Below are 22,462 nucleotides of genomic sequence, written 5' to 3' on the forward strand. Positions count from 1 at the left end.
TTGGCTTCAGGAATTTTTATTTGCGTGGGGAAGGTGGGGACGATGAGCCTGCAGCAGGGCAGGCCACACGAGCAGCGCGTGGACTCACTTGGGCGGCTCGGCGGCCAGGACGGGGAAGCAGCCTTCGCGATGCCACTGCCGGTCACGCAGGCGGCGCACGGCCTGCATCTGCGGCTGGAAGGCCCCCCACTCGTTCCAGTGCCGGAAGTCGCCGGGCTCCAGGAGGTACTGGTACCCACGGTAGCCAGGATACTGGTAGCCAACCCAGCTGCGGGGAAAGCAAGAAGGACAGTGTGGAGGCGGCCTGTCTCACTACCTGGCACCTAGACGCCCCCCTGGACCCGCGAGTCCTGCATCCAGCCCGGCAGCCTGCTCTCCAACCCCTCACCTGTCCTCACAGGCTGGGGGAACCCGGGGCTCCTCTGGCGGGCTTGGCCCCTTCCTGCTGGCTCTGGGCAGTGATCTCACCTCTCTGACAGATCTCGGCTTCCTCCTCTAAGTGAAGTGGGGATGGTCATGGGAGCTGGTTTATGAGGGTTTGGGGGGGCCAAAGGGGAAAATGAATCAAAGTTCTTTACTAAGTGGATTACAGATACATGGTAGGGAGAGTAATACACATTCCACTGAAAGTGATGACCTGGAGCTCAGAGAACAGGATCCAAGGGAATGAAGACAGGGCTTGGGGACTGGTTAGCAATAAGAAGGGGCAGTCTTGGTCCCAAGAGTGGTTTCCTTTGTCGGAAAGTGAATTTGTGTGAAGTGGCTGGGAACACACCTTCTGGTATCAGAGATAAACAGTTCAAATCCTAGCTCTGCCATTTACTAGACAGGTGACTTATCAGAACCCCAGCCTGCTATCTATGAAATGGGGATGATGAAAATCTGCCTCATGGGTGTATTGTAAAAACTCAATGACGATTCATTGAAAGAAGTTAGCATGGTGCTCGGTCCATCGTAAGCACTTAATACAACTTACTATCCGTGATTGATTTCTAATTCTGTCATTGCCTCTGCTGGGAGGGCCTTTCCAGGTCCGGAGAAGGCAATGGCACCCCACTCCAGTACTCTTGCCTGGAAAATCCCATGGACAGAGGAGCCTGGTAGGCTGCAGTCCATGGGGTCACAAAGAGTCGGACACGACTGAGCGACTTCACTTTCACTTTTCACTTTCATGCATTGGAGAAGGAAATGGCAACCCACTCCAGCGTTCTTGCCTGGAGAATCCCAGGGACAGGAGAGCCTGCTGGGCTGCCGTCTATGGGGTTCCACAGAGTCAGACATGACTGAAGCGACTTAGCTTAGCTCAGACCCCCTGCTCATCTTTCAAGGTCTGGCTTAAGTTCCAGCCTCCTCAGGTAAACCTTGGACCTGCCCTCCACTCCAGCACACAGAACCCAGTCCCAGAAACCTTTCTTCTCCCTCTTACCTCCTGTGCGGACCATCTCTTATCTATTATTGCTGGACATTATCTCACAGGTGTACTGACACCCTCCTGCTAGACTGAATAAGCCCCTGAAGGCAGGAGCTGAGCCTTCTTCACCTCTGCCTCCTGCTGTGTGCTGAGCATGAAGCCTGGCTTATTGACAATGTTTGGTAAATTTCAGATGGCTTACATACTGGAATACTGGGTCTCAGGGAAGGATAAAAGAGCAAGAAAAAGACCACAGCCCTGATGGTGTTATAGGAACTCAGAAAAGCATCTGGGGTGGAGAGTTAGATGCCTTCCACTTGCCTCAAGGAGATCAGGGGTGTCTTGTATGGTTCTTTGGAGGCAGGGGGATGGATAAAGTGACCTCCTTTGGGTATCTGGCCCTTCTCTGTGTTCTCACGAACATGGGGTCAAGGGGGGCCTCTGTTTTGAAAGCTTCAAATTCTAGAGTTTGGAGCAGAAAGAATCCTCTGGGATTAAGAATTCTGATGTACGCATTGTATAGAGGGCAACACTGAGACACGGAGAAGGCTTGTAGCTCACCCAGGTGCCAGAGCGCATTAGTGACAGGGTCAAGGCCCTTTTGTTACACAGTCTCACCTCTCAGATGTCACTCTGCTCTTGTCTCCAGAGGCTCCAATCTCCCTGGATATTTCCATTTCCTCGACCCACCCAGACTGGTCTATTCACATCCACTCTGTTCCTCCTCGCTTCACTATTTCTCCAATCCAAACACCGGGCTAGAAGCCTCAACTCCTTAGGACAATTGCTAGCTTTGTTTACACCAACAAGCAATTCATCAACACATGACCCCACCCCCGCCCCCTAGGGCTATGACACTCCTGGCAGAATCCAGGCCTTCTGGCCTTTCCTGCACGTCTGATGTTGCATCCTGTCGGGGGTGGGGGTGGGGGCTGGTTTGGGGGGTGCCCTCCCAGCCTGCCTGAGCTCGAAATGAAGCAGGGGATGACAGCCCACAGGAGCAGGGCTTACGTTCCGCTGGAGACCCTCACGCTGCCCACGCGGTCACAGAAGCCGTAGACCCAGAGGCTGGGCACGTCATCCTCCAGGATCTCCATGGTGTTGCCCTTGAAGTTGGCCCCTTCGAACAGGCAGAGCTTGTGCTCCTGGGCGTCCTGGGGAAGGAGAGATGGGTCAGGGGTGAATGGGGTCTCCTGGGCGTGGAGAGAGAGAGAGCTAAGCCTGCTCAGACCATCATGGGATTGCTAACATCCAGCCTCGAAGTGCCCGTCTCATCCGGAAACATAGGATGTCAGCCTCTACTTCACAGAGCTAACCCATATAGGGCACTTAGCATACACTTAGCTCTTGGAATACACCAAGAGCTCCAGACAAATTCACTCAGTATTTTTATTATGCTGATCAGGGGTGCAGAGGCTCAGAGAAGTTAAGCTTCTTGCCTAGCATCACACAGCCAGCCAGGGGCAGAACCCCTCCAGAGAAGCGTGTCCCTGCTCCCATCCCATTTTGCACCCCGCTCCCCTCCACTGCTTCTGCTGCAGCCACGCCAGCTCCCCTTTCTAGTTCCTTGTTCCACTCAGCCCATCTTCACTCCAGGAACGCTGCCCCCACTGTCCCCCAGAAGGCTGTGCCCACAGCTGACTCGGTCGCCATCCTTTGGGAGCTCTCTCCCTGGATCACCCCCCAGCCACTCCCACCCCCCTTTCCCCAACACCAGAGCCCCAGTTTCCTCTTCCCCTCTCTGAGCACACCCTGCAAGACCCCCATGCAGTAAGCACCATGGCTGTTTGCTATTACAGGTGGATTTCTGATTAGGTGTTCAATAGCCGCCTCCCATGTGGGCAGGGACCTTGCCTGTTGTAAGCACACTAGCACATCAGAGCCTACGACAGAGCCTGGCAGAAACACACCCACGTGTCTGTGCTGGGATGAATGACTGCATGTGGGAGATGGTCGAGACAGAGATCCCTCTAACATCTCAGGAGAGAGGGCTGGAAAGGAGCCAGAGGACCCAGCTGGGAGAAAGTTGGAGGTAAGAGAGAAAATGGGCCACCCAGGATGGTGGCAGGGGTATAGGGGAGGGACTAGACCAGTGGCTCTTAGCCCTGGCTACCCAGAGACCTCAGAGGCATGGAAAGAAATCAGTGCCGGTGAATAAGCCCCGGAGATCTGGATTAAAGTGGTCTGGGTTGGCGGGGGGGGGGGGGTGCGGGGGGGGATCCTGGCATTGGGATTTTTTTCTAATAATATATTTTATTTAAGCAAATATGTCTAAATTATGCTAATTTCAATAGGCAGACAACACAGCAATATTAATGAGGTCTTTAAAAAAAACTTTCTGGCTGTGCCATGTGGCATGTGGGATCTTAGTTCCCAGGCCAGGGATTGAACCGGCGCCCCTGAGTTCAATCCTGGGCCACCAGGGGAGTCCCTAATGAGGTGTTTTACATTCTTATCTTTGAGCAGGGACTGCTCTTCGTTACAGCACACGAGCTAGAGAGCAGCTCATGCGCTGTAACGAGAGCTAGAGAGCAGCTCGTCCTGCACCGTAAGGAAGAGCAGTCCCCGCTCCCCGCAACCAGAGAAAAGTCTGCGGACCAATGGAAACCCAGCAAAGCCAAAATGAAAGAAATGAAACTATATTTAAAATCAAAACCGGGTTCCACGTGGGCACGTGATGAGTGTATCACAGGTGCCTTGTGTGTTGACATTGCCCTTGGACGAGCTCAGAGGTCACTGCCCAACATTCCTTCCTCATTTCTCCTGTTCACCTGACTCCTCAGGTCTCCTGGCCATCACACCTTGGGCTTGCTCCTGCCTCAGTACCTCCCCCTGCCCCGAGCCCGGTCCAGGGGCCACTCACCATCTTGATGGGCCGGAAGGACATGAGCCGGTCGCTGCGGTAGCTGCTGGACCATGTGTCCCAGCGTGGGTACTCGCCTTTCTCCAGGACGAACATCTCCCCCCGGAAGTTGGACTGCTCAAAGGCGACCCAGCTGGACGGGGAGAGAGGTGGGCAGGGTAGGAAGAGTCAGGAGGGGTGAAGGCAGAGAGGAGAGGCCATCGTGGGCAGAAGGCCCCTCCCCACACTCGCCTTCCCATCTTTGCCTTGCAAGGCAGCCGCAAGGCTGAAGGCGGGGAGGGGTTGATCCCAGGCTATGCCACCGACCGGCTGGGAGACTCTGGGCAAGACGCTTCACTTCTCTGAGCCTCGGTTTCCTCATCTAATTTGCCTATTTTCTTGACGTTGGTGCAGGATTAAATGAGACAGTGTGTATAATTACAGAAGCCGAATATCTCCCCAGATGTAGGATTTAGACATAATTTTAGCACTATGAGGACTTGGGGGAAATAACACATCAGAAGACATTTTCTAAAACCCCAAAGACTCTTGAGAGTCCCTTGGACTGCAAGGAGATCCAACCAGTCCATCCTAAAGGAAGTCAACCCTGAATACTCATTGGAAGGACTGATGCTGAAGCTGAAACTCCAATACTCTGGCCACCAGATGCAAAGAGCTGACTCACTGGAAAAGACCCTGATGCTGGGAAAGATTGAGGGCAGGAGGAGAAGGGAGCAGTAAGAGCATGAGGCGGTTAGATAGCATCACTGACTCAATGGACAGGAATGTGAGCCAACTCCAGAAGACAGTGAAGGACAGGGGATCCTGGCATGCCGAAGCCCATGGAGTTGCAAAGAGTGGGACACGATTTAGCAACTGAACAACAACAACAATTTATCTTTGTAGCAAAGGAAGAACAGGCCACCGGCCCAGAGCCTTGAGCAGGCTATTATACTGTGCTCACAGTAGGAATCTTTTCTAGATACCTTTTACTTACAGCAGGTGATACTATCTTTCCATTTGTAAAAGTGATGCAAAGGTTATTTTGATATGTGTTTATTTGTGTCAAAAAAGGGTCATTTTAAAATGAAGTAGGGACTTCCCTGGTGGTCCAGTGGCTAAGACTCCACGCTCCCAACACAGGGCGCCCGGGTTTGATTCTTGGCCAGGGAACTAGATCCCACATGCCGCAACTAAGACCTGGGGAAGTCAAATAAATAGATATTATTTTTAAAAATCAAATAAGTATATTAAACAAATAATATTCCTGCAGGTATGGGGGTAGGGAAAAATTGATACAGGTGCTTGAATCGTGTTTGATAAAGGCTGGCCTAGCATACAGAATTCAGTAATCAGTACGGCAGCAGTGGAAGGGGAATGAGTAGTGTTTGCCTCTCAGATACCTATGAGAATTAAAGCTGATTGTGCATATGTAGTTGTTCAGTTTTCTAAAAGGATTAATTACAAGCTTGACGTCAGATGGGGGCTTTCTCAGGGCAGCCTGATTGAGGATGGGAAGTGAGCTTGTTGTTAAAAGGACCAGGGATTCTGGGGGAGATAAGATGATGCCCATTTCATAGATGAGAAGGCTGTGACTAAGGAGCCCCTTAAACTTTCCTCTCTGTGTCCCAGAGTTCTCAGGGAACAAGAGAGGGCTAGGGGACGCTGACATTAGTCTCATCTCCCTGATGGGGGCTGGGACCCTCTTCTACCCAGAATGAGGGGGGAAGATGGGGGCGGGGGAGGCTACCACCACAGGCTGAAATAGAATGTGTCCAAGGAGCCTCAGGTCTCGTCTGAGGAAGGTGCCAACTCACATAGCAGAGTGACAGAACTGATGACGCAGATTTATTCTTCCAGAATAGGGGCGAGTCTGCCTCAGCCCCACAGAGGCTGGAGCATATGAGAAAAGGATGGGCAGGCGGTTGGGCGGCGGGTGGACGGTTGAACTGATGGTCGAATGAACGGGCAGGTGGGTGGATGGACAGGTAGGTGGCCGGTAGATGGCTGGATCTATGGATCTATGGAGGAGTGTATTTGCTGGATGGATGCATGGTGGGGAATGGATGGATGGAAGGAATGCTGAATAGAGGGATAAAGAAATGGATGGAGAATAAGCATGCAGATGGATGAATGAACTGATCTATAGATGGATGAGTGGGTGCATGGAGAGGGAGCCTTGGAAGATGGTGCCGTGCAGGAGTTAAGAGGATAGACTTTGGCAACAGACAGACCCCAGTTCTAATCCCACTTTAGCATTTATTTTCTGTGTGATCTGGGCAAGTCACCTGAGCTCATTAAGCCTCCATCAAGGAGAAGAGAGGACTGCATCTACCTTGTCAGGAGGCGATGAGGGTCTAAAGAGAAAACATAGCCCGCAAGATCGTTCATGATTGAAGAGGAAGGGAAGCCGGAGATCTGAGCTTACGGAAAGACAGACACAGTGGTCTTGCCACTCCGACACCCTCTCCTAAAACTGTCTTACTCAGGAGTCACAGTGCCCAGTGATATGGGTGAGGAGTTGTCTATATTAGTGCCTTTTCTCATCTCCTGTGGCTCATATGAGCAAGGAGAGAGCTGGGCAGGAATCTCAGTTCACAGATGTGGGAAACTGAGGCTCAGAGGGGTTAAGTCACTGATCTAAAGTCACACGGCGGTGGTGGCGAGTGTCCGCTGAGGCCTCTGGGTTTCAGGCGGGCTTGCCTCCCCTCCCCACCTGTGTGAGGGCACACCTCTCCTCCCCTCCCCCTGCTCTCCCATCCCCTCCATCGCTTTCTCCACCACTGTTTCTCCCGGGGCCCTGGGAACCAGGACCAGAGCACACACCAAAGACCAGCTGCATCTTTGCTGGAGGAGAAATACTCTGGGTTTGAGTCACTGATAATGAAAAAAGCCTGAAAACCCAAACTGGCCACATCCGGCAGCTTCTCTTCTCAGCTGGGCTTTGAATCTGAGGGTGGGGCTGAGGTTACCAGCCTACCCTGGCCCATGGTAACTTGGCTAAACACACAGAGCATCAGGGAGCGTCAATAATCCTCGTTACCACCAGCTAACGTCTGGGCACCCACAGAATGCCAGTTCCATGCTGCATTATTGCCTTCAGACTTGAGAATAATCTAGTGGAAGGGAGTGGGGACCATTACTCTGCCCATTTCAGAGATGAGGAAACTGAGGCTTAGACACTGAACAAGGTAAACAGGGGAGTTGGGACTCACACCCAGGCATGCCTGATCTCAAAGCCTATCTCTGCCCTCTGTAGCACCCAGAGCCTCGGGATGCCGGTTGTAAAGGCTGATCACACCCCTTGCAGGCTTTTTGGCTGGAGAGATGAGGCAAACAGGCCCTGTGGGTCTTGTCCAGAGGTTGACCCTGCGCCCTGAGCATAGTCCACAGGGGTTGAAGTTGGCACAACCACTATGTCCAAGGGACAATTATTCCTGCCTTAGGCCCAGAGAGTCAGGGGCAGCCTGTGGAGCAGGATGATATAGGCACTGTGAGTGAAACTCATCAACCTGAGTTGAACCCAGGCTCTGCTACTCACCCTTTGAGCCTCGGGTTCCCCATCCGTCAAAGGGAATAAGAACCACCCCTCCCCCACACCGCACTGCAGGATCATCCAGGTAAAGCCCTCAGTCGGTGCCTGGCACCTCGTGGGGACTCAACAGAAGCTCGTTACTATCCTAAAGGCTGCTTGCTGCCCAGGAGAGGGGACAGCTAGTGGAGACCTGGCCCTTTGCCCTGGTCCTGCCATCAGTGATGGGCAGGGGGCTCCTTCTGCAGCAGAAACATTTCTCTGGAGCCTGGAGTCATGCCTTACTGTCAGTGTGCCCTTATGCTTAGCAGATCACCTCTCTGAGCCTCAGTTTCCTCATCTGTAAATGGGAAGGAGAACCATACCTCCCTTTCCTCCCTCTTGGCTTTGAAACAAGCCCTAGAAATAGTACACAGTTGGCCCCAGTGTGGGGGGTCCTGCATCTGTGAATACAGAAGTCAGGCTGGACTATGCCATCTTATACCAGGTACTTGAGCATCGGCAGATTTTGGTATCTGCTGGGGGTCCCAGAACCTGCCCACGGAGAGTACTGAGGGATGACCGTGTGCGTCTGTGCTAGCACAGGGGAAGGCAGTCAAGAGCAGCTATGGTTGTTTTGCTATTCTTATTTTACTAAGGCTGTGGGAGTGCCCCCCCGCCCCCTGCCTAAACACTCACGGTCCGGAGATGACAATGATGCTGCGCACTCGTTCAAAGCCACGGTCTCCCAGGTTCAAGCATTCCCCGGAGAATTCCACCCGCCGGCCCTGGAAGTTCTCCTGCTCAAAGACCACCAGCTGTAGGAGAGAAGCCCCCGTGCCCAGGGAGCAGAGTGAGGTGGGGAGTACCTCCAAAGCGGAGAGGCTCCAGGGCAAATATGCATTAAGTACCTAGAGCAGGCCGTGCCCAGATCAACTGAGAGCTTGCTGGGAGCCGAGGTCTGTGAAACGACCCTGTCCTGCCTTCCCTCCATTTCTGAACTTAATGTCTGTGCCATCCTTAGGAACTGATCTTCCTTCCAGGCCTTTTTATCTGTGCTGTTCCTTCTGCCTGGAATGCCCTCTCCACCACACACCCCAATCCTGGAACTCATGTCCCCTGTCCTGTTTTAGGATCAGATGTCACCTCCTCCAGGAAGCCCTCCCTGATACCCTTTCCCTGAGTGAGTTTGGTTGAGTGACCCCCCCCACCTTCACTGTGCCCATCCCATCAGCAGCACAAGTAACACATACACAGTCACTGCTGCTTTTCTTCCGGGTCTCTAAGTACCCCCTCCCCTTTCTCTCACTGGTTCCAAAGGGGTGGATCTATTTCTGTATCTCCCAGCCCCAGCCTCTGCCACAGAGCTGATGCTCAGGAAACATTCATAAGTCTACCCATCAAACCACAAGGGAGGCCAGAAGCAGGGGCCCCTGTGTCTACAAGGGCTAATACCCTCCTCTCACTAAGCATCCAATTTTAGTTTTTGTCTGCTAGTGGTCTGGAGTTGGGAAAACGTTGCCATTCGCTCGAACTGAGGCAAGCGTGTGCCTTCTCTGAGCCCCAACTTCCCCAGCTGTAAAAGGGAGAGAGGTTCAACACACCCATGACCCAGCCCTTCCACTCCTGCACTTATCCGCCCAAGAGAAGCTCCTGTAGGTGACATGGCTAAGAACACCCTGACTACACTGTTTATGACTGCAAAGCTAGCGCCCACCCCACGATCGTCAGGAGTGATGGACACGCCCTGAAGTATCACACAGCAGCCACAACAAATGACCCTCAGCAATGCACCGCAGTGTCAGTGGCTGTTATAAATCTCAGAGGAGGTACAAAAGAAAAACCAAACCCCCAGAACGGTTACATACAGTATATTCCAGTAAGTTAAAAACAAATGAAGTGCAAATATATACTTTTAAAAGAACAATGCATCAAAGCACAGAAAACAGCAAGCAAGCAGGTGAGGGGGCGGGGTGAGGATGGCAGTTCCCTCGCCCAGGGGAGGAGGGAGGTGGGTTCCCGGGAGGGTGTGGGGGGCGGGGGCGGGGGACACTTTGAAGTTAGAGAGAGGCTGTTTACCAAGTCCTGCCTTTTCGTGTAAATAGCGGGTTTGTAGATGCGTGTTGTATTCATGAAAAATCAAATTGAAATTAAACCATTAAATAAGGGGCCGCATAAATAAAAGCCGGCAGGGGGTCGGGGGGTGGACCGCCTGACAGCGTGTCATGACCCAGTTCTGAATACCCGCGGTTGCAACCCAACCCGGTCCCAGGGGACCGGATGCCTGGCTCTCCGGGAGCCCTTTCAGCTTGACCGGCAGCTTGGAAACACTTTTCAGGAGGAGCTGAGGGCGGCCTTCTGCCCGAGAGGACCTTCTGGGACAGCTGTTTCCTGATGCTAAGCCAGCCCGCTTTCTTTCCTTCTGTTTCTTGCTTTCGACAAAAACTCGAAAGCAGGTGCAAGCCTGTTGGGCATCTGGCGGGGACGCGGGGGAGCAGGTGGGGAGGGGGGGGCGGGGGCGGGGCGGGGGGCGCGCAGGCGCGGGGGGTGCAGCCCCGCCGCCCCGCCCCCAGGCCCGCGCTCACCTTGTAGCTGCCGGGAGGCAGGTCCTCTTTGGCCGCGGGCGCCGGCTGGGCGGGGGCCGGGGCGGGGGCGGGGCCGGAGCCCGGGGCGGGGCCTGGGGGCGGGCCCGCCTTCCCCTTCCCGTCGGGCCCTGGGTTCGCGGCGGCGGTGGCCGAGGCCTTGGCCGCGGGCTGAGACATGGTTGCCGCCTGCGGAAGTTTTGTGAAGAGCCCCCTTTGGCCCGGGTTCAGACAGGCCCGGCAACCCCCGGGCTGCCTCCCTGCTTCTCGTCCCCCATCCGCCTGTATGCTCAGGCTCCTGCAAACTCACCTCCTCTCTCTCTCCTAAGACGGACGCCTGGAAAGCTGTCTGTCCCCATCTCCTCTGGGGGGACCCCCTCATTCCTCCTGGCTGCCTGCACCCCGCTGGCTGCCATGTCCTTCCTCTCTGCCCCTGGAGTCACTTCTCACGCTCTCATCACTTAGCACCCTTCTTGGCTCAGGGCAGCTTCCGTGTGCCCCAGCAGATTCATAACAAGAATGTCCCACTCGAGGAAGCCCGAGAGCTATGAGGCTCATGAATGCAGCATCCTTCCCTCAGGATAACCTCTTATCCCCTCGGAGCAAGCTGAGGCTCAGAGAGGGGAGGGGGTCCCTGCCTGAGGCCACACAGCTGCTAAGTGGTGGGACTCCCTCCAGTTTCAATGCCAGCAGACAAACCCAGTGACTGGGCTTTTTGAGTGAAGTCGCTCAGTCGTGTCCGACTCTTTGAGACCCTGTGGACTGTAGCCTACCAGGCTCCTTAGTCCATGGAATTTTCCAGGCAAGAGTACTGGAGTGGGTTGCCGTTTGTTTCTCCAGAGGATCTTCCTGACCCAGGGATCGAACCCGGGTCTCCCGCATTGCAGGCAGACGCTTTACCGTCTGCGCCACCGAGGCTTTGCCACCTGCTTATCCTGATCAACTCATCCTTCTGCCCTCAGTGCCTGGTTCAGCACCGGGCACATGGGAGAGGCTCAGTTGACACCTGTCCAGAGACTGCATGAATGCCTCTTCCTCTCTCCTTTTTCTGAAACCGCGCCTCTGGCATTGCCTGGGAACGGGTGTGTGGGTGCAGACACAGGCCTGGGCTGCAGGAGGTCAGGAGACGCCTGTCAGGATTCTGAAAGGGCTGTGGCCGTGTAGGCATTGGGTGGAGAGACCTTTGGTCAGTTCCAGTGCTTCCTCCTTACTTTGGGGTCATGGGCGCCTTGGGTGTTTGAAGAACGCCTTGGCTTTGTCCCCAGGGGGTGGAAAATGTCCCCTTTAACTTTGGAGACCATTCCCAGAGACTCCAGGACCCCCCTCCAGCACAGATCAAGAGTCCCTGGCTGCAGCTTCCTGAACACTTTCTGTGAGGAAGAGCTAACTGGGGGCAAGCAGAGCCCTCCCTGGGCCGCCTCTGGAGAAGGACTGTCATCACTCTGGGATGCTCTGCCCAGCTGTAGGGAGGCCAGACAGCTGGGCCACATCTGTGGCTTCCAGGCTCTTGCTTCCCCCGCCCCCACAGTCAGGCTCTGGATCCACAGTCCCCTGGGCTGGCACTGGGTTCCTTCCTGCCTGGAGACATGCTTTCGGTATCCCCTGCCCGCCCCCCACCCCCCAATCCCTCTCTCTATCCGTGGCTCCCTTCCTCCTCCCCTCCCCCCTCAGTTTTCCTGTTTATTCCCATCTTCTCTCTCTCTGTGCCTACCCTCCTGTCTCTCTGCTTCTCTCTCCCCCAGTGTCTTGCCCTGTTTATACCTCTGCATCTATCTGTTCTTTGTCTTTCTTCTCTTTTCTTCCCTCCCTCTCTTCCTCGCTCTGCCTCCTCTCTCTCTGTCCCCACCTGTCTCCTGATCACCCCCATCTCTCTGACTCTCTTCTATCCCTGCTCTCTGTCTCCCTTTCTCACTCCCCTCCCCTCCCCTGGGGCTCTTGGCTGAGGGTGGGTCCCCTCTTACCTGGGGCCCTGCTATTTGCTGCTGGAGGACAGGCAGGCGGGCAGGCTTGGTGCAGTGGGTGACCAGGGGCCGACCCCCCATTTTATAGTCTGGCAGACACCAGATCCTGTCTTCTGTGGCACAAAGTGGCAGCTGGCTCAGCAGGCCCCGGGCAGAGAGTCGGGGGGGCCTCGGAGCCCCGGCCCTGCTGGGTTCCTGCGGAGGGCAGCACTTTCCATTGTGAGCCCGGCATGCACAGCAGAAACCCTGGCCGGCAGCCACATGGCCTTGCCTCTGCCGGGCCCCTGCCCCAAATCTCCTCTCACAAACCCCTGCCGGGTACGAGCCTGTGATGGGGTCCCCACTGGCTGCCAATCCAGAGAAAGCAGGAACCTCCAGAAGGCCGGTTGGAGACCTGGGTTGGAATCCAGGCTCAGCCACTCTGTACCGCGCGGCCTTAGGAAAGTCTGTCCCTTGGGGCCTCTGTGTCTGCGGTTACAAGTGGCTCAGGTGTGGCTGTGGGGTTGCTGCCCAGGAAGGCAGGGGACAAGGGGTAGCACTGATGCATTACCCCTGCCATCTGGGTCAGTCCCCAGGACAATCCACCTTATCGGGTACTTTCATTATACCCATTTGTCAGATGAGCAAAACTAAGGCACAGAGAGAGCAGAGCCAGGGAATCCAGCTGGGAGAGAGAACAGGGACTCAGGCTGGGAGAAGTGGAGAGTGACAAAGAGGGATGATGGAGACAGAAATACAGATGGGGAGAGGCAAGGGTGATGGCAACAGGGACGGATGTCAAATGGAGCAATAAAGAGTCAGGGTGCCAGAAGTCTCCTCCTCCAATCCCCTCATTTCACACTTGGAGAAACTGAGGCCCGGGGGAACCATGGATTCCAACACGGCCACACAGGATGGACTGACAATCGAGTCAGCGCCGGGGGACCATGGGGCGCTGCCAGGCCACGCCGGCCTGCAGTCTGCCTCCCCGGCCCCTGGTGGTGGTGATGGGGTGGGCAGAACGGGGTTCTCCTTAGGTTCTCGTTTCTTCTGTGGGGTCCAGGGTCCCATACTCCCCACGGAGCCCAGCTCCGCCTCGCATGACCCAGGGGCAGCTCTGCCGTCTGTCCACCCCCCACCTCACACCCCCTCACTTCCCAGCCTCCCCCCAAGCCTTTCATCCTGGGCCAAGGCCTTGGTTGTTGTGGGGGGGCAGCAACCGCAGGACGGGGCAGCCATTGGAACAGGGGCCAAGATGCCTGTGGTGGGGGCCACCCACAGGTCTGGGTTTCAAGGCCAAGATGTCTGGGGCAGTTCCGTGTCCCCTATGGCAATGAGCGGTCAGCCAAATGGTGGGGGCGGAGGTAGGGAGCCCCTCCTATGCCTCCCTCTCCCCGCCATGCTGGGTGGCTCCACTCTGAGCATCTGACTGACGTGGTTCCTGTAATCCTCATTATTTCAGTGGGGGTGCTGGGATTCATCCTCTTCGCAGACGAGGAAACCAAAGCAATTCCCTTTGCCCTCTCTCAGCCCATTTCCTCATCTGTAAGAACGGAATTGGAAGTCACATGTTTTGAACTCCTGAACCCCAGCTCTTAAAAACCATGCCCTCTTGCTTTCAAACAAGTAAGTATTTTCACGTAATAAAAGGTAGTCATTAAGTATTTAATAAACATTTAAGCGGAGAAGGCAATGGCACTCTACTCCAGTACTCTTGCCTGGAAAATCCCATGGACCGAGGAGCTTGGTGGCCTGCAGTCCATGGGGTCGCAAAGAGTCGGACATAACTGAGCAACTTGACTTTCACTTTTCACTTTCATGCATTGGAGAAGGAAATGGCAACCCACTCCAGTGTTCTTGCCTGGAGAATCCCAGGGACGGAGGAGCCTGGTGGGCTGCCGTCTATGGGGTCGCACAGAGTCAATACGACTGAAGTGACTTAGCAGAAACATTTAAGAGGAATCATTTCCCCCAGCTTTACTGAAATATAACTGGCACACAACAGAGGGTAAAGGTGTGCCGAACGTTGGCTTGATACATTTACAAATTGCAAAGTGACTGCCACCTCCCTGCCATCACACAGTTACTGTTCATGTTCTTGTGGGGAGAACACAAGAGATCTGTTCCCTAAGCAGCATTCGAGTACACGTTACACTATCAGCTATAATCACCATACCGTCCATTAGGTCCCCAAACTTGTTAACCTTATAACTGAAGCTTAAAGCTCCACCTCCCAGCTCCTGGTACCCTCCATCTTACTCTTCACTTCTCTGATTTTGTCTTTTTACGGTTCCGTATATAAGTGAGGTCATACAATGTTTGTCTTTCTCTGATTTATTTCTCTTAGCATAATGCCTTTCGGGGGGTTCTATCCGTGTTGTCACGAACAGCAGAATTTCCTTCTTTCTCAAGTCTGAATAACATTCCATTGTATCTACATATCACATCTTATATATCCACTCATTGGATAAAGAGTGGATGGATAATCAGGTTATCTCAGCTATTCACTATTTTGGACAGTTAGGTTATTTTCACATCCTGGCTGCTGTGCATAAAGCTGCAATACACACAGAAGTGCAGTTGTCGATAGTATTTTTTTTTTTAATTAGCTGCAATGATGCCAGTGATGATGGAGACACATGATGAACATCAGGTTCCAGGAGCCATTCCAGAACCGTGCTGCTGTTCATGTGTAACTCACATTTACCCTCACAATACCTCATCTCTTAGGCCGAACCCAATTTACCTGTATACCCATTTTACATATGAGGAAAGTGAGGCTTGGAGGGATGAAGTAACAGGCTCAAGGTTACCCAGCCACCAAGAATGGGACGTAAACCCGGGCCGTCTGGCTATGGAGGCTGCATTCTTAGCCTTTCACCTTCCTGGCAACCTGATGTCAAAGCTGTGTCTTTGATCAGGCTGCATAGAACCCACCCAGAGGGCACTAGGATTGCCATCTCACAGCTCACAGCTCCGTGAGCTGACATGAACGTTCTCCAGGTCACACGGAGGGATCTGGTTTCCAGGTACGCTCTTCCCTGTGCCATAAGAGGACCCTCTTGGGCCAATTTCAGAGGGTGGGAGTTGGGGGAGACATGTGGACGAAGCGAATTCTACAAACCCCGGATGTCCAGTGGTGCAGCACAGTTTGTAAAGCATATTCAGGCCACCAGTGCCTTGCTTCTGCCCACGGAGCCAGCTGGACCAGTCTCTGGGCTTTGTGGGCCCCAGAGGCCCTGGCCCAGCCACCTGTCCTGCCTGCGTCCCTCTGCGCTCCTTCAGCCCCATTGGGTCACCAGCCCCAGATTCCCACCTCTGCACTCTTGCCTAGCAAAAGCATCTCACTCGCTATAAATCCTCCACACCCTTCAGAACCAAGTTTCAATGCCACCTCTGCCATGAAGCCCACCCTGATTGCCCCCACCAGAAGAAGAAGGGAGCTGGGAGAGGGGAAAGGTATAGGCATTTGTGGAATGCCTGTGCCAGGCATGTGACATACTCTCATGCCATTTTATAGTTTATCCTTGCTCCATTTTACAAGAAGAAATGGGGGGGAGGACCTGCCCCAGGTCACATGGCTAGGAAGGCTGAGGTGTTTGGACTCTTGGTCCACCGCTGGATTAGGGTGGAGCTGATTAGAAGGGACCATCTTCCTCTTGCCTTCTTCACGGGTGATGCCCGAGGGGGGCACCCTGGCCTCTCCCTCCCAGCCGAGGCCAATGGTGCTGACACCTCTCCATCGGATCCACAAGCAGGGCTGGCTTTTGTTCCCGTCACTCACTTGCTGAGTCAGGGCTCCGTCCCCCCAGGGGCCCTCTCTCCTCCCTGCCTATAAGAGCCTGACTTCAGCCGTTCCCGGGTCTGGCATGTTCTCTGGGTCCATCTCGGTAAGTCCCCAGCTTGGAGAAGGGGTGGGATTCGAGCTCTGGGTGAGTCTCCTGGGAGGCAGGGGAGCCCCTCGTGCCCAGTCCTGGGGGGATACCACTGAGTCATCCCACATGCCATCCTCATCGAACCAGGCTCCAGACCTTGAGACCAGTATCTGCGACCGCCGTCTGAGACCCAAATGGTTCCTGTAATCCTGCGGCCTCACCTTCCGCTCTTAGAGCCTCCCTTCTGGGTCAGGTGCTGTCTTTGGGAGGCTCTCAAGCTGAGCACCTTGACGCTTGCCAGGGGCACGGCACCCACCCACCCGCAGCCACGGAAAATTTCCCCTACTGCCACCGTGGTGGCAGAGTAGATAAATCAGCACCGAGGGGCTTAGAGGAATGGGACCCAGAATGGGTTCATTCTGAGACAGAGAGAGGATGGAAGCGAAGGAGATGGTACTGGAAAGTGGAGGAGGGGGACAGCCCAAAGCTGCATTTTGCCCTTCATCTGGGGCACTTCTGGACTCCACCTGGGTACCCATCTGCTCAAACCAGACTTCAGCTTCAAGGAGGGGAGCAGAGTCTGGGTGGAAGCTTCCTCACCTTCTTCTGTCGCCTAGGAAACGAGCGGCATGTCTCTGCAGTGCACCAAGTCGGCGGGACACTGGAAGGTAGGGAGAGGCGCTGGGGGTGGGGGGCGGCATCGGGAGGGGGAGAGCACAGGTCAAATCCAAGTCCTGCAGACCCCTGCCCCACCTTCACTGAGTTCCCACCTCACCCCTGGAGCGGGGCGGTAATGAGGGCCCATTTCACAGAGGATGTAGTCGAGGCTGCGAGAGTGAGAGGGTCTTGCCCGAGGTCACACACACAGGTTCTTGACTTGAACTTGGGGCTTCCTGTCCCCAAATTTAACCGTCTCTCTGGCAGAAAACAATAGGTCTTCCCTCTAGCTCAGATGGTAAAGAGTCTGCCTGCAACTCAGGAGACCTGGGTCCGATCCCTGGGTTGGGAAGACTCCCTAGAGAAGGGAATGGCAGCCCACTCCAGTGTTCTTGCCTGGAGAATCCCATGGACAGAGGAGCCTGGCGGGCTATGGTCCATGGGGTCGCAAGAGCCGGACAGGACTGAGTGACCAGCACCACTACCACTGGCAGAAAAGGCCAGCCGGTGATGGTGCACAGTCTCTGGGCATGATTCCTTTGGTTTCCTCTGTGTTAAAAAAGAAGAAGAAAAAAAAAAAACCCGAAAACCTCTGAATTTGTCATCAGCTTTTGAACACCGGGAGAGCTCACAGAAAAGTTCACTTACAGGGGTTGTCTTGGGAAAATTGGACTGTTGGTCGCATTACCATGTGGCAACAGTAGGTGGCGCTGAGCAGGGCCTGTGCTCCCGGGGTCTCAGCTCTCACCCTCCCGTCCCTGGACCCTGAAGGCATCTGAGTTTGCCGTCCCTGCATTACCTGGCCTGCCCCTCACTGAGTCCTGGGGTGCATCCCTAACCCCTCACCGTCCCCCATTCCCCCCCGCTGCCCAGCACTCTGATGTGGGTCCCTACCTTTTCTCTCCGGCATAGATCGTGGTGTGGGATGAGGAGGGCTTCCAGGGCCGGCGGCATGAGTTCACGGCCGAGTGCCCCAGCGTGCTGGAGCTTGGCTTCGAGACTGTTCGATCTTTGAAAGTGCTGAGTGGCGCGTGAGTCCAGGGGCATCGGAGTTGGGGTTGGGGAGACAGGAAGGTATCTAGAGAGGGGTGCTGGGACTTTTAGACGTTCAAGGTCCTAGCTTCCCAGACTCTAACTGTACCGGTGTGCCTCCGTGGGTCTGAGATGCTGGGGAGCACGAAGGATGGCAGTGTAAGGTTGCACAGGTTGTGCACTGCCCAAATGTAGCGGGGAAGGGTGGGGGGTCGGTGGTGCTATTCACAGAGTCTGCTCATTGGATGAGGCAGCCCTGTGGGGCAGACCTTCAAAATCCAGTGTTGGGTCTGAAGTGTCTCTGTTAGGTACAAATCAAAAGTCAATATCACTCACCAAAAGTGGAAGGTAACTAAAAATATAGTGAAAAATAATGCTAGTAATTTTTAGTTAAGCATTGCTGCCTGACTGAGGCTCTGAGCATGAGATATGTTTTGTTTAAAAAGAGAGAGAGAGGGGACTTCCCTGGTGGCCCAGTGGTAAAGAATCTGCCTGCCAATGCAGGCGATGTGAGTTCGATCCCTGGCTGGGGAAGATTCCAAACGCTTTGAGGTAGCTAAGCCCACGGGCCACAGCTTCTGAAGTCCGTACCCTAGAGCCTGTGCTCCACAACAGGAGAAACCACCGCAATAAGGAGCCTGCACACCGCAGCTAGAGAAAAGCCCGCACATGGCAGGGAAGACTCAGCGCAGCCAAAAATAAAATAAATTTGCAAAACTTAAAAAGAGAGACGGAGATTAATGAGATGGCCAAAGCTGAAGTCAGCACATGGTCAAGTCTCATCTATGTGGCCCGGGGGGACAGGCGCAAGGGTGGCAGGTGCCTGCAAGGGGCCAGTCCCCTGCCTGCAGGATGCACGGTGGGGCAGTGGGCTTCTCCACATCGGCACTATGGATGTTTGGGGTCAGGTAAGTCCGTGCTGGCGGCTGCCCAGTGCATGGGAGGATGTTCAGCAGCGTCCCCAGCCTCTACTCACAAATGCCAGTTGTAAATCTCTCTCCTCTGGACTCCCAGCAAGACAACTACAAATGCCTGCAGACATTTAAAATGCCTCCTTGGATGGGGTAGGGGGGCAAAGTCACCCCTATATGACAACCACTGGTCTAGAACTCAGGGTCGGAGGCCTCCTAACCCCTTGTACCCTCTACCCTCTGTCGGCAGGTGGGTGGGTTTTGAGCACGCCGGCTTCCAAGGGCAGCAGTATGTGCTGGAGCGGGGCGAGTACCCATCCTGGGATGCGTGGAGCGGCAACACGTCCTACCCCGCCGAGCGGCTCACCTCCTTCCGGCCGGTGGCCTGCGCTGTGAGTCCTGACACTGCCTGATCCCTGAGGGTGGGGGTTGGGGGCTGAGCCCCTCCAGTGGGGGCTTGGAAATTGGATGTCCAGAGTTCAGGTTCTCATATCACTGCTTCAAGCTGTGGCGGTCCCTCCCCTCTCTGAGCCTCAGTTTCTTCATCTTAAACTGGGGCCATGGTACTTAAGTTCCAGGGGAGGGGGGGGAAAGTGTACATGTCAGAGCCCAGCACAGACATTCTGCCCATTGCTACTCTGGTTGTGATATGAACTCCTTCCTGTTTTGTGTCCTTTTCCTTTTTTCTGGCCGTGCTGTGCGGCTTTGGGGAACTTAGTGCCCTGACTGGGGACTGAACTCTGTCCCCTGTGTTGGGAACATGGAATCTTAACCTCTGGACCACCGGAGAAGTCCTTGTGTCCCTCTTTTCATGACTCAGGGACACTGGGAGAGGCTGGGTACCAGAGATGGCAGAGCGATGTAAGAAAGAAGGGTCCTATGTCTTATTCCTAATTCATTGTCAGTGTTCCTGATTTTATATTTTAGCTACTGTTTACAGAGTATGGGGGGAGGTGAGTATTATTACCCCCATTTTACAGATGAAAAAACTGAGGTTCAAAAAGGTGTATTTTTCTCCTTCAAAAACAATTTTGATGAATTTTAAATAACTACAGCACATGTATTTATCCCCTAAAGTTCAGGGAAAAACCCAATATGGCTGAATAAGAAAATAAAAGTCACTTATACCCACACTTCTGAGACAGAAGCCTACTGTTATCGGTACTTGAGATTCCCTTGGTTTCTGTGCTACCCACAGATGCTATCTACAGTGATTGATGTCCATATCGATGTCTAGATCTGCGTATCTATACCATCTAAGGCTATATATCTACATATGCATATCATTTGGTTGTACAAATTGAATCATAATGAACCTAAAGCTCGGAAACCAGCCTTACTCCCTCTGCAAATATATCCAGTCACCCTCTGGGTGATTAAATCTCACCTATGACATTTTCCATGGTGCCTACCCAGTATACTGTCTTATGGCTGCTCACTTGTTCCACAGACAGCCCAGCCACTGTGCCCATATAGGGACCCACACGGGCTCTCACAGATGCGATCCCTGCCTTTACCTAGTTTACCAGTTCTGCAAAAGTGGATGTGGTTAATCTCATTTTATAGATGAGGAAACAGGCTCAGAAATGCTGTGGGACAGGTTTTTTTTGTCTGTTTAAACTTTTTATTTTGTATTGGGGTATAGCCAATTTAACAACGTTGCTATAGTTTCAGGTGAACAGGAAAGGGACTCAGCCACACATATACATGTACCCATTCTCCCCTAAATGCCCCTCCCATCCAGGCTGCCACGTGACATTGAGCCGAGTTCCATGTGCTATACAGTAGGACCTTGCTGGTTATCCATTTTGAATATAGCAGTGTGTACTTGCTCTTCCCAAACTCCCTAAGTATCCCATCCCCCCATCTTTCCCCTCCGGCAACCATTCAGCTCGTTCTCTAAGTCTGTGAGTCTCTTTCTGTTTTGTAAGGTAAGTCCATCTGCATCATTTCTTTCCCGATTCCACATGTAAGGCATGTCATACGACATTTCCTCCTTCCCTGGCTGACTTATTTCACTCAGTGGGACAATCTCTAGGTCCATTTGGGTTGCTGCAAATGGCATCACTTCATTCTTTTTAATGGCTGAGTAATATTCCATTGTGTATATGTGGGGCATGTTTTTAAGCTCAGTCAGCTGGTGTGTGGGGAATCAGGATTTGAACCCAGATCTCCACACCCTGCTCTTAACCCTAGTGCAACACTCCAGCTTACCCCCCTGTTCCCCTGCTGTTGGGTGTCATATTGATTTTTTTGATTATTTTCTTTTTTTCTTTTATCACCAAGGCTTGTTGTCCTTGTTTATTTTGTGTAAATTTTGGGAAGGTTTTGCCTCTTGTAAGGTTTCCAGTGCCTGTTGCCTTATTGTCCTTCCAGAGGGCTGGCGAGGAAGGCTGATTTTTGGAGACGAGAGGTGGGGTGCGGGGGCCTGCTGGGGCTTCCGACTGACACCCTGATGCTCTGACTCTCTTCCCTGCAGAACCACCGCGACTCGAGGCTGACCATCTTCGAGCAGGAGAACTTCCTGGGCAGAAAAGGAGAGCTGAGTGATGACTACCCCTCTCTCCAGGCCATGGGCTGGGATGGCAATGAAGTGGGCTCCTTCCACGTCCACTCGGGGGCGTAAGTGGATAGAGGTTGTGCTCTGCAGGGACAGAGAGGAGGTTGAGAGGGCTGGGGGGACACCTCCTGAGGAGGATGGACCTCTTGGGAATCTCGAGTCCGCCTCCCTCTTACAGAAAGGGGAAGGGAAGCTCAGAGAAGACACCAGCCCTTGTCTAGTCCGGAACAATGTGAGGGTCAATGAAGAGGAAGACTCCTCCCTTCTTCCTCCTGCCATCCCCTCTCCCTCCTCCCTCTTCCTTCTCCCCTCCTCTTCCCTCCCCTCCCCCTCCTCCCTCCCCCCTCCCCCCTCCCTTTCCTCATCAAATATTTATTGTGCCAGGCATTGTGTAGGCACTAAATAACAATGAACCAGGGCACAGAGGTGCTTGCTGTTGGGAGAGGAGCATGACTTTTTTTTTTTTACAAATAATCTGTTAATTACCTAATTACGCGAGTGCTACAAAGATACGATGGGGGACCGTGGCCTAATTTGGACGAGAAGTCAGACCGCCCCCGTTGCAGTGAAGATCGGGCTGAGACCTGGATGATAAATATTAACTCGACCAGGCAAAGAAGGGCCAGAAGGGTGTTGCTGGCAGACGGAAGCGCGTGATCAAAAAGATGCCCGTGGCGGGCAGAGCAGGGCGCGTTCTGGGCAGGAGCGTGGGGTGGCTGGATGTGCTCGCAGCCCCGGCTCCCCCTGTGTCTCTGCCTTGGGGGCTGTGCTGGTGCCTCTTGAAAGGTAACGGTCTGCCCCCTTCCCTTTTCCAGCTGGGTTTGCTCCCAGTTTCCTGGCTACCGAGGCTTTCAGTACGTGCTGGAGTGTGACCACCACTCAGGCGACTATAAGCACTTCCGGGAGTGGGGCTCTCACGCCCAGACCTTCCAGGTGCAGAGCATCCGAAGAATCCAGCAGTGAGCAGAGGGGTCGGCGCTGAGCAGGGCACATGTGCTTGTCTGGAGCCGAGGAACCGCGGACGCTGCTACCTGCTCGCTGCTCTGCCTGCCCCGTAACCCCTATGCACCGTTAACCCTGTGGGCCAGTCCACGCACAGTCAGCACGAAAAACTAAAAGTAATACTAAAATAAAAGGCCTA

The 22,462-nt window shown here is 53.9% G+C and overlaps 2 protein-coding genes across 3 annotated transcripts; one reads left to right on the forward strand and one right to left on the reverse strand.

Moving 5' to 3' along the window:
- Positions 1 to 10,526, reverse strand: CRYBB1 (crystallin beta B1). Of its 2 annotated transcripts, none has more exons than XM_040250992.1 (5): positions 10,350 to 10,526; positions 8,464 to 8,582; positions 4,275 to 4,407; positions 2,423 to 2,565; positions 1 to 268 (listed from the first exon to the last, which is right to left on the reverse strand). In XM_040250992.1, the coding sequence occupies exons 1-5, from the start codon at positions 10,524 to 10,526 to the stop codon at positions 85 to 87; spliced, it is 756 nt and encodes a 251-aa protein (XP_040106926.1). In that variant the 3' UTR covers positions 1 to 84. The 2 variants fall into 2 exon arrangements, with proteins under 2 accessions (XP_040106926.1, XP_040106927.1); XM_040250993.1 differs by lacking the exon at positions 10,350 to 10,526 and adding an exon at positions 9,844 to 10,185.
- Positions 10,527 to 16,755: 6,229 nt separating this feature from the next.
- CRYBA4 (crystallin beta A4) lies at positions 16,756 to 22,462 on the forward strand. The gene is made up of 5 exons (XM_040250994.1): positions 16,756 to 16,829; positions 17,731 to 17,849; positions 19,012 to 19,153; positions 21,241 to 21,383; positions 22,137 to 22,462. The coding sequence occupies exons 1-5, from the start codon at positions 16,791 to 16,793 to the stop codon at positions 22,282 to 22,284; spliced, it is 591 nt and encodes a 196-aa protein (XP_040106928.1). The 5' UTR covers positions 16,756 to 16,790; the 3' UTR covers positions 22,285 to 22,462.

The sequence above is a fragment of the Oryx dammah genome, unplaced genomic scaffold, assembly GCF_014754425.2.
Source record: "Oryx dammah isolate SB20612 unplaced genomic scaffold, SCBI_Odam_1.1 HiC_scaffold_12, whole genome shotgun sequence".
In the NCBI taxonomy this organism is placed as follows: Eukaryota; Metazoa; Chordata; class Mammalia; order Artiodactyla; family Bovidae; genus Oryx; species Oryx dammah.

Coding starts and splice junctions, on each gene's coding strand:
- CRYBB1 (XM_040250992.1), bottom strand. CDS start 10,526: ATGTCTCAGCCCGCGGCCAAGGCCTCGGCCACCGCCGCCGCGAACCCA. Junction 4,408..8,463: donor ATCATTGTCATCTCCGGACC/GTGAGTGTTTAG, acceptor CTCCCCGTCCAG/CTGGGTCGCCTTTGAGCAGT. Junction 269..2,422: donor GTGAGGGTCTCCAGCGGAAC/GTAAGCCCTGCT, acceptor CTTTCCCCGCAG/CTGGGTTGGCTACCAGTATC.
- CRYBA4 (XM_040250994.1), top strand. CDS start 16,791: ATGTCTCTGCAGTGCACCAAGTCGGCGGGACACTGGAAG. Junction 16,830..17,730: donor AGTCGGCGGGACACTGGAAG/GTAGGGAGAGGC, acceptor TCTCCGGCATAG/ATCGTGGTGTGGGATGAGGA. Junction 21,384..22,136: donor TTCCACGTCCACTCGGGGGC/GTAAGTGGATAG, acceptor TCCCTTTTCCAG/CTGGGTTTGCTCCCAGTTTC.